General features: G+C 53.2%; 1 protein-coding gene across 1 annotated transcript; it reads left to right on the top strand.

The window, feature by feature from the left end:
- The first annotated feature begins 86 nt into the window (after positions 1–86).
- On the top strand, positions 87–4348 carry smyd4 (SET and MYND domain containing 4). The gene is made up of 10 exons (XM_067229083.1): positions 87–269; positions 493–637; positions 1040–1129; positions 1202–2243; positions 2389–2634; positions 2885–3057; positions 3161–3299; positions 3484–3600; positions 3894–4017; positions 4205–4348. Exons 1-10 carry the CDS (start codon positions 136–138, stop codon positions 4332–4334), a joined length of 2340 nt encoding a protein of 779 aa, XP_067085184.1. The 5' UTR covers positions 87–135; the 3' UTR covers positions 4335–4348.
- Positions 4349–10691: the final 6343 nt, after the last annotated feature.

Below are 10691 nucleotides of genomic sequence, written 5' to 3'. Positions count from 1 at the left end.
CTCCATGTTTGCAGTATCTGAGAACGCAGCTTCCTGAACTGCGCGTACCCTGTTCACGGCTGCGCCAACATCTATGGACTGCAGACAGTACACATGAGTTATAGCAGCTAGCTGGATAACAATCTGTATCACAAAATGGATATGCCATGTATAAAGTGGCAAAAGCATGTTGAAGAGAAGTGGAGCCAACTCGACCCTGATCAAACGAAATGGTTTTCAAGTCTGTCGGAGATAGATCAAGTTTTTGAGCTTGCCCTGTCTCAAATAAAGTGAGTAGCTAACTAGCATGTTCTAGCTAGCCAGACCTAGAATGAATAGAGCAGATCAATAGTTTGGTTGTTCACATTAACATTATCTATAGTCTTTTGTTGGCAGGCCAGCATGCTTGCAAAACTAGAGCATGCAAGGGCATCTTATCACTTGCAAATCACTGCAACATTAAGTTTAATGTGTCAGAAAATCAAAGTGTTCTCAAGACTCAATATTTTCCAGTCAGGAGGACTTAAACTTTCTATCAGGCGTGTCGAGGGACTACCCTGTCCAGAAGGACCCAGAGCGTGCAGCCAGGTGCAGGGAGAATGGCAACGCCAGCTTCAAGACCAGAGACTACAATGCTGCTGCCCTGCACTATTCTCAGGTAAGGGATGGGGGAACAGGAGGGGGAATTTGAACCTGCAACCTCGTGATCATCTGCAGTCAACTGTTCTACCACTGAGCTAAACTTATCCCCTATACTCCGATCTGGAGTATATGTGGGGAGTCAGGTGGCTGAGCGGTGAGGGTTAGGGCTAGTAATCCGAAGGTGGCCAGTTCGATTCCCGGTCATGCCAACTGACGTTGTGTCCTTGGGCAAGGCACTTCACCCTACTTGCCTCGGGGGAATGTCCCTGTACTTACTGTAAGTCGCTCTGGATAAGAGCGTCTGCTAAATGACTAAATGTAAATGTAAATATGTGCACACCTGTGTTTCAAGCCGAGCATTCACACACCTGATGTTGACGGTGGTCTTACTCATCTGCTTCTCTGTGCTGTCCCACAGGGTGTGTGTTTGGCCTCGCAGCGCTCCGAGCAGCTTTCTCTCTGCTTCGCCAACCGCTCTGCTGCCCTGCTCCACCTCCAGCACCACCAGGTAAGCTTGTGTGTGTGTTTGTGTGTTTGTGTGTAGTTCCTGTTCCATTTTCTTGTTTCCCCCTGTCTTTAGGAGTGCCTTGAGGACATCGACAGGGCGCTGGAGCATGGCTACCCCGCTCACCTGCGTCACAAGCTACACGAGCGACGTGCGCTGTGCCTCAACCACCTCCAGCACAAAGCCGACCCGGGGCCCCAGGACGAGGAGGGGGCAGGTGGTACAGAGAAGCAGCGAACTCACCTGCCCCAGTGTCTACCTGGTACTGGGCCCCTGTCCTCTCTCTCCCCCGGCTCGTCTGTGCGTTTTAGCCCGGGGAAAGGGCGACACCTGGTGGCCACTGAGGGAAAGGCGGCCGGAGATGTGATTCTGGAGGACCGGGCCTACGGCTGTGTGCTCATCCCTGGGATGGAGAGACTGAAGGGGGCAGAGGGAGGGCGGGAGAGAAGGGGCGTGTTTGGGACGGAGGACAGGCACTGCCACCGGTGTCTGTGTGAGGCCGTGAGCCCTGCGCCCTGTGAGGGGTGCAGCTACGCCCGCTACTGTTCCTATCGGTGCAGGAGAGCAGCCTGGGAGGAGCATCATCGCTGGGAGTGTCCAATAGGAGCAGAGCTCAGGGCTTTGGGCGTGATGTCACAGCTGGCTCTAAGGGTGGCCCTGAAGGCGGGACTTAAGGACGTACAGGTGGCTAGGGAGCCAATAAGAGGCAAGGATAACGGCTCTAAACCAATCTCAGGAAGGGAGAACCCTGTGTCCAGTACTAGCACGTCAACTGACAGAGATGGGGGAGGTGATCCGTTTACCTGTTACCATGGCGACTCCTACCAGAGTGTCTACCACCTTCTTCCACACCTGAGTAGCCACACACCCAGCTTGCGCTATCTATACGCAGTCACCATAGCAACACTGTTCCTAAAGCTCAGCAGGGCGGGGCCTCCACCTGCTTCCTGGAACTCCTCAGAGAGCAGGAAGTGTACCAGCCAATCACAGGGTCAGGAGGACAAGAAAAAGCCAATGGGTTGGGCTCCGGAGCTGAGCCTTCTGGGAAGTGTAGTTCTGCGGCATATGTTCCAGCTGAGGTGTAATGCGCAAGCAGTGAGCGCGCTCATAAACACAGGTGAGTCCGAGCCATTTGATGATCTGACCCACTATCAGTATGCTTCCGTTCGCTTCATTCAAACCCCATTGAGAGCCACAAGGTCAAAGACTGTGACCCCCTCAGAATGACCCTTACCCTCTGACCCCGGGCCTCTCTCTGACAGGTGACTCAGCGGTGCAGTCCACCTGTGAAGTCCGCATCGCCACGGCCATGTTCCCCACGCTCAGCGTCCTGAACCACTCCTGCAGTCCCAACACCAGCCTGGCCTTCGCCACCGGACCCAGGACCGGCCCGCCTTCTCCAGAACCAGAGTCCTCCGCCGCGCTCGCCACGGCTGGCTGTGGAGTCACCGTCACCGTCCGAGCCGCCAGAGAGGTCTCCCAGGGACAAGAGTTCCTGCACTGCTATGGTCAGGAGGCGTCTGACTGGCTGTTTTAGTGTCTGTTTGAATTACCGTCTGACTGGCTGGTTTACTGGCTGTTTGAATTACCGTCTGACTGGCTGTTTCTGACTGTGTCTTTTCCAAGCAAGCCTCTTGTTCTCACTTTTTTGTATCCGTTTCTAATTGTCAGTAGGTGGCAGTATGTACTTCCTGTTGTAGTCTTCCTGTTGTAGTCTTCCTGTTGTAGTCCTGCTGACCTCTCCCTCGTCCCTCGCAGGGCCCCACAGCAGCAGGATGAAGGTGTCGGAGCGCCGGCGCCTCCTGCAGGATCAGTACTACTTCCTGTGTACCTGCGACGCCTGCAGCCTGGAGGAGGATTCAGAGGTCAGGGGTGAAAGGTCGGGGTCAGACACGGGGTTGCAGTGTGGGAAGTGCCAGGAGCCTCTAAAGGTGAGTGCTCACATTGACGATCAGCTTTCCTAGTGGATACACTTGTTTTTTCGCAAGAAATGACTCGGATGTGTGTGTGTGTGTGTGTGTGTGTGTGTTTCAGACGCTCACTGAGGACGGCGGAGCGTGGTGTGTGTGTGTTTGCGGTCAGCGTGTGTCTCGGGTGGAGCTGGACCTCGTGCTGAAGGAGGTCAAGGCTCGGCTGGAGAAGGCCGTGGAACTCATGGAGGAAGACAGGCCAGGTGTGTGTGTGTGTGCGTGGGTGTGTTTGGTTTCTCGGGCTTTGCAGTGCATTCCTTCATGTAACCAGTGGTTGGTATACCAGGTGATCTTCCAACATGTGTGTTCTATCTCACACTCTCTCCATCTATCCCCCCTCCTCTCTCCCTCCCCCTCTCTCCCCCTGTCTCCCTCCCCCTGTTTCAGATGAGGCCCTGGGGGTTTTACAGAGGGCGGGGCCTCGGTCTGGTGTGTTCCTGGGAGAGACTCACCCACTACAGGGGCAGCTGGCGGACGCGAAGGCCCGAGCGTACGCCACAATGGGTGAGAACTGTGTGTGTGCGTGCGCTTGTGTTTGTCTGTAGTGACGAGGTTCGACGTGTGTGTGTGTTTGTGTGCAGTGACTTCTTCACCTTTGTGTGTGCGTGTGCGTGTGTGTGTGTGTGTGTGTGTGTGTGTGTATGTACGTGCCTGGGTGGGTGGGTGGGTGCAGTGTCTGTGTTTTGTGTGTAGTGTGGGTGTGTCTAGTGACTGGTATGCGCTTGAACATGTGTGTGTGCGTGTCTAATAGTGACTTTGTTCTGTGTGTGTGTGTGTGTCTGTGTGTGTGTGTGTAGGCGACTGGCGACGGGCTGCCTCCCAGCTTGAGAGCAGCGTGGTAGCGGTGGGTTCCCAGTATGGAGAAGACAGCATCGAAGTGGGACGCCAGCTCTTCAAACTGGCCCAGCTGCACTTCAACGGGTGTGTGTGCTCACCTCTCATTCTCCTGAAGAAAAGATCCCTCTGTCTTTGTTCATATCCGACTGAGGCTGTAAAGTAAAGATAATAGTCGTTTCGGTGTATTCGTTTGTTTGACATTTGTACTTGTTTGGGTGGCTTAGTGCGTCTTTCTTGTGCCTCTGTTTCGTCCTGGGGGTCACCTGACCAGAGGGTCTCCTGCCCCAGCTCTCTCCGTCATCCCCAGAGCCAGACGCCTCCTCTCCCTCCACTCTGGGGAACACTGCCCCGAACTGCAGGAGCTTCGGGCCATGGAGGACTGCCTTCGAGATGTGTTCTGACACACACACACACACACACACACACACACACACACACACACACACACACTCTCACACACACACTCTCACACTCTCACACACACACACACACACACACACACACACACACACACACACACACACAGCGGGTCTCACCATCCAGAGCTGAAGGCCATGGCAGGCTTCCTTCAGGATGCATTCTAACACTCAAAGTCAAATGTTATTTCGAAGTCAGTTTCTGTTTTTGTATGCATTTTTATACATATATATCGTTCAATAAACCGATACTTTTTGACCCCGTCAACCATCCCCTGTGAGTTCTTTGCTAAGCACCCTCTTGCCTTACCCAGGCCTCATATCCAAATCTATTATCTCAGATCTTTGGCCTAGGTTATGGAAAAGTTTGTGCCTGCCAAGTGAATTCGCTTTGCACAGGCAGCACATTCTGGGTCCAATGGGGGGGGTGTTCTGTTGTACATCATGTGTTTAGGGAGTCAGGTGGCTGAGCGGTTAGAGAATCGGGCTAGTAATCAGAAGGTCGCTGGTTCGATTCCCGGCCATGCAAAAATGACGTTGTGTCCTTGGGCAAGGCACTTCACCCTACTTCCCTCGGGGGGAATATCCCCGTACTTACTGTAAGTCGCTCTGGATAAGAGCGTCTGCTAAATGTAAATGTATTTACAATGATATGTCGAGGGAACCATGGTGACGCTAACTTCCGGGTTGGACAACAAAAAAACGTCATCCGTGTTACAGTCCTCCACAGGTACAGTACCGACAGATTTCCGTGTTCCTATTTTCCGCTTTCATATTTTCCCAGACATGTTACAACTGGCTCAAGGGTTGTAAACAAGGTTTATGCGCCATATGCCTGATTGGCCTCTAGATGGCAGTGTTTACCCAGACAGGAGAGCATCACCTTCATTTTCCACACAGAAGAAGAGGTCCCCTACCTTGACATAGGCAACACCTGAAAAGGTGGTTTGGTGTGAAGTTGAGACTTTAAGGACGGCCTTTTCACAATACTACACCACAAAGTTCTGCAGACGACTGAAAGTCGATCTGGAAATCAAACTAGAATAGAGGGTAAACAGATGAAGTAAGATAGCCGCAATGGAATCCTCTCTCTTTTCTAAGTGTGTGCTCTGCTCCAGTACCCTAACCTGATTGGGTAACACGTTGCGTAGACAAGGCTCTAAGCGAAATCAGCTTGAGACCTCTCCGCTCCGCCGGCTCTGCCGACAGCACACCTGGGGAAGAGCAAGACTGAGGGACACGCCTGATTTGCCGAGGCCTCGGGTCCGCAAACCGCCAATCACGGAAAGAGGAAGGGCCGGGTTACCTGCCAGTCAGAGACTCCGACGGGATGGCAAGCTGCCAATCAGGCTGCTGGAGACGGTGGGGGGGAGGGGGGGGGGGGGGGACAGGAAGTCAAGGTCATCTAGACGCTCTCAGCTGAATCGTCGGAGAGACTGACAGACTAGGGAGAGAGTCATGAGGACCAGGGTGTGTGTGGCACTGCCTGGTTAAACAGACTGTTAATAGTTAAAGAGTAAAGGCTGATAAGAAAGAATGGAAGATGTTAAAGCAAGGGTGAGTGTGTGAGGCTATGAGGGAGAAAGACAAGCGTAAGTGGGAACGTGAGAAAGAGAGAGGGTTTGAACTAACCGCTCCTCAACTGGTCTCGTGTCCCAGGTTAGGTCATCGTCAGTGCTAACGATCCCACTGTGATCAGGTGACTCGTCTGGACATAATGCAATCAAAAACCAAACCACCGTTCCTCCTCTAGAACTCCTCCCTCCCCGAGGCTTCTGTGACCAGACCTGCGTCACCGTCGGTAACGTAGACAGGCACGGTTACTGACCGGACGCGGACCTCTCGCCCTGTCAATCATGGGGTCCTCCCCATGACAACAGTCACCGTGACACATCGTGACACGAACCATTGCAGCGTGGTCGGCGTAGGAAGTGGCGGACCAATCACAACAGTTTATCGGACGTGTGGTCGGTTTGATGCGATGACTGTACAGAGGAACTTGAATGGACTTACCTGTCCTAAATAGGGGACAACCACCACCCCTGACCCCCCCAGTTCCTCAAGCCTCACCTATTGGTCGGTTTTTGTTTCAACCATTCAAGTATTCATCCCCCCAGCCCTCCCAAGGATGATGACTGCACACACCTCCCATACTCCTGCTGAAAGCCCCCCTAAACCTGCACTGTCCCCCTCCCCTGCCACCCTCCTGTTCCTCTCCCAAGTCGCACGCCCTCCCCCCATCCTCATCCATGCTCTCGCTCGGCCACTCTCTCTCTCCTTCGCCCCTCGTCTCTCATCCCTTCTTTTCACGGCGGATGACATGTGATACGTGGCGCGGCGGGCGGCGGTGTGGCCCTCATGTAAAAATAAAATCCTCATCGCTCTTCTCCCAAGAAGAGGCCTGGTGCCTCTAATGGATTACACTCATTTGTAGTCCTTCAGACGCCTGGGTAATGTATTATAGAAGAGGGCTAGAAATAAAGAACTACAATTTGAAATGATCTGGGAATCGTGGGGTGAGTTGAGTGACTATTGGGGTGAGGCAAGTCCTTGTCCTTTGTGTAAATCATACAGAAACTAAAAGGTACCAATTCAATTTTATGGATTGACCTTTGAGTGTCATTTGTCCATGTGATATGCGCTTATCATTATGCAAACTCCATGACTGTCTTAATTTATTACTGTAAATTGCAGTAAATGTTGGCATCATAAATGCTGTTGTTCATGTGATTTATAGATATTCTCCCTTCCGTTCTTTTACTCGCTCTCCCTCGGCCTCTCTTTTTGATCTCGTTAGTTTTTTCATGATTCATGTCATAGTTTCTCACTAGCAGCCGTGGTGCTCATTTAGTGTCATGTATCATTTGAGGGGGTGGGCGGAGGGGGGGGGGGGTGCGGATCTTATTCGCTGTGCGTATGATGAGAACAGTCTCATCCGTGCGGGGAGAGGCATGCTAAATGTGTCCGTAGCCCGTTGGAGCTCAGGTGCACAGAAAGGTGAGGGTCGGTAAAACAGACAGGCCCATCGGCTAGCGTTCTCCCCGCAACGCTCCTCTCACCTTGCTCAAACGGCTCGCTGTAATACCCCCGGAAATACCACACGACGAGCGAGTGGGCCTTTTCTAGACCGCACGTAGACATGGAGCTAAACAGCTGCACACAACAGCCCTCTGCACCTCTGCAGAGTGTTTAGCTTTCGCCTGAAGCAAGTTGCGAGTGTAATTGGTAAGCTATCAAACAGGACTTTAATAGTAAACTTTGAGTCCTCTTCCTGTCCTTAAGGACACGTAATCATTGCTTTTCCCCTTAAAAGGTCAGGGAATTGTAACTGTGCTATAGGATGTGTGGCAAAACCTTCATGCTGACTAAATACTGTTTCAATATTATTAAGGGAATGTGAAGAAAATGGAGGATTATACACACAAAGGGTGAATTTTCTCTCCGGTACAATACTCTTAGATAGGGAGAAAACTGTAGAACCGCATCAGCAAAAAATACCAATCAAGTTTATTCATAAGAGAAGTTACCCTCTGGAACTTCTTTAGATATTCTTTGCGGATATTACTTGCGATATTATTTGCAGTGAGCAGCTCGTTCTCGGCGTGTTGCTAAATACGTAAACGTTTTCCCTCACAGGGATTGTCATAAAACGCAATATTGCCTTGCCTGAACAACACTGGGGATGGCCCTGTTTTCTAAGTGGGCTGAGTGCTATAAACCACTCCATATTTCCCTGTGTTTTTGATGAGCAGGGGGGGAGCGATGAGGAGGGGTGGGGGGTGTCCAGAGCGCCCCCTTCTTGGCGACCCACCGGAGACTGCAGACATCTATCATGCCAGGAGCTAAATATAGGACCTCTGTCCTGGAAGATAGAAGTAATGACCTCCTCTTTTTAATTTGCTCTACTGTAATAAATGTGGATAATCTCTTCCTCCTTCTCCGTCCATCCATCCACGGCCCTGTCACGGTGATAGAACCGCCCCCCCACCCCCCCCACACACACCCTCATCCTCCACTGTAATGGAGGGGGTATTTTCAGCTCAGTGACGAAATGTGAATGGATGACAAGGACATTTTTCGCTAATGCTAACTCCTCATCCTTCCACTAGCTCTGTCTCTGTGCTGAGCAATTTGACCCTCCCTGCTACCCTTACACCAGTTACCTCAGCGCACTGTAAGAGATCGAGGGCCTTGGATAATTATTCGCGTGGGCCTTAATTGGCGCCCCCTTTGCCAGGCCTGCTCTGTGTTATGCTGTGTACCGCTATCTCGTAACAGAGACAGATAAAGGACTATCTGGATGGCACACCGTCTGTGATTTATCCAGTGCTTTCAGCAACACAATCTACGCTAACACTCAGCTAGCCGCTAACTCCTTTCACCGCACTCCGCTGAGGCCTCTCAGATCACACACGCCGTCTCTCAGGCATTACACAACATCCATAATTGAACGCGGGTGTGAGGTGAGGGAGCGCCGGGGGCCGGCCAGCCATCCATCTCCACAAGGTCACCTGCTAGGCCCAGGTAGGCTCACCCTGAGCGGGGTGGACAAGAGTGAGGAACGACCTGGTGATGGATGTGGAGAGCAGGCCAGAGGGCCCTGTCACACATAAATATCCCCCCCCCCCTTCTGGCAGAGACTGGGCAAAGTACAGTGCTGATGTGAGTCTGTGCTGCAGGGCCACAGATGGAGGCTCCAGTCCTCATCTGGAGCAGCGGTGACTAGCACTGTAAATACTGTGGAGGGCTAAGGTTAGAACAGGGAGGGGTACGGGTTAGAACAGGGAGGGCTAGGGTTAGAACAGGGAGGGCTAGGGTTAGAACAGGGAGGGCTAGGGTTAGAACAGGGAGGGCTAGGGTTAGAACAGGGAGGGCTAGGGTTAGAACAGGGAGCGACCAGTAAGTCTCCCTCCCTCTCTCTCTCATTCTCTCTCTCTCTCTCTCTCTCTCTCTCTCTCTCTCTCTCTCTCTCTCTCTCTCTCTCTCTCTCTCTCTCTCTCTCTCATTCTCTCTCTCTCTCTCTCTCTCTCTCTCTCTCTCCCTCCCCTCTACTCGCACTTTCTCCTCCTCCCCCCACTCTCTCTCCAAGGCGTCACTGACAGGGCCTCTCGCTGCCTCCAAGATCCCATCAGTCAGCAACAGTCGGAGGGACAAACGCTGGCCACCCGGACATAAGATATGAACCTTTATGTAACACAAGCTACCGTAAGTGCCCACGCGACGCCTCGCGTGTTTCCCCGGCCCCCGCAGCCACCCGATACGCTCGGGTCTGATTGGACAAAGCTCTCCTTAGAGCTCGGACTATTGGCTTAATGGGCCGTGTGTGTTTTGTTTTTGCGGTGAGGATGGCGTGGCGAGAGTGTCTGCGGCCGTGACGGATGGGTTTTGGTGTGTGTTCTGTCTGGGGTGGGGGGCGGGGTGGGGTGGGTGGGGTGTGTTCTGTCTGGGGTGGGGGGCGGGGTGGGGTGGGTGGGGTGTGTTCTGTCTGGGGTGGGGGGCGGGGTGGGGTGGGTGGGGTGTGTTCTGTCTGGGGTGGGGGGCGGGGTGGGGTGGGTGGGGTGTGTTCTGTCTGGGGTGGGGGGCGGGGTGGGGTGGGTGGGGTGTGTTCTGTCTGGGGTGGGGGGCGGGGTGGGGTGGGTGGGGTGTGTTCTGTCTGGGGTGGGGGGCGGGGTGGGGTGGGTGGGGTGTGTTCTGTCTGGGGTGGGGGGCGGGGTGGGTGGGGTGGGGTGTGTTCGGGCCAACTGAGGTAGCCCAGCCAAAGCTTCGTGGGGCGGAGCTTCGTGGGGCGGAGCTTCGTGGGGCGGAGCTTCGTGGGGCGGAGCTTCGTGGGGCGGAGCTTCGTGGGGCGGAGCTTCGTGGGGCGGAGCAGTTCAAACGCAATCGTATTTTATTTGCACAGCCTGTGTCAACACGCGGCGTCACAAAGGGCTTTACAAAAGCCGACAGATACTCGACACCCCCGGATCCAACCTGAGCTCACGTTGAAAAACCGAGGGAGATCCAATCACGCCGCGAGACACGGAAAGAAAGACAGAAAAGGGAACAAACCTCGGAAGGAAGAATTCCGAGCGGAGTATTCTCCTCCGATGAAGGTCGTCGATTCCGTGGGGGTCCATCTAGTAAACACAGTGAGGCTTAGCTCAAGGTGACCCAGTGATAAGCTGGACCCAAACCAAGACTCTGGGGCTCTGACACTGAGAACAATAAAAGGGAAATTGTGCGTGGATCCTCTTTGTTGTGTGTGTGTGTGCCCTGTCACGACAAGGCCATACACACACACAAACATCTGTGTGTGTATCCTCTTAATTGTCTCTATGTGTGTGTGTGTGTGCCCTGTCACGA

Source organism: Osmerus mordax, chromosome 25 (assembly GCF_038355195.1).
Source record: "Osmerus mordax isolate fOsmMor3 chromosome 25, fOsmMor3.pri, whole genome shotgun sequence".
Taxonomy (NCBI): Eukaryota; Metazoa; Chordata; class Actinopteri; order Osmeriformes; family Osmeridae; genus Osmerus; species Osmerus mordax.
The sequence above is the reverse complement of the archived record's forward strand: the minus strand, read 5'-3'. Positions and strand labels throughout refer to the sequence as shown.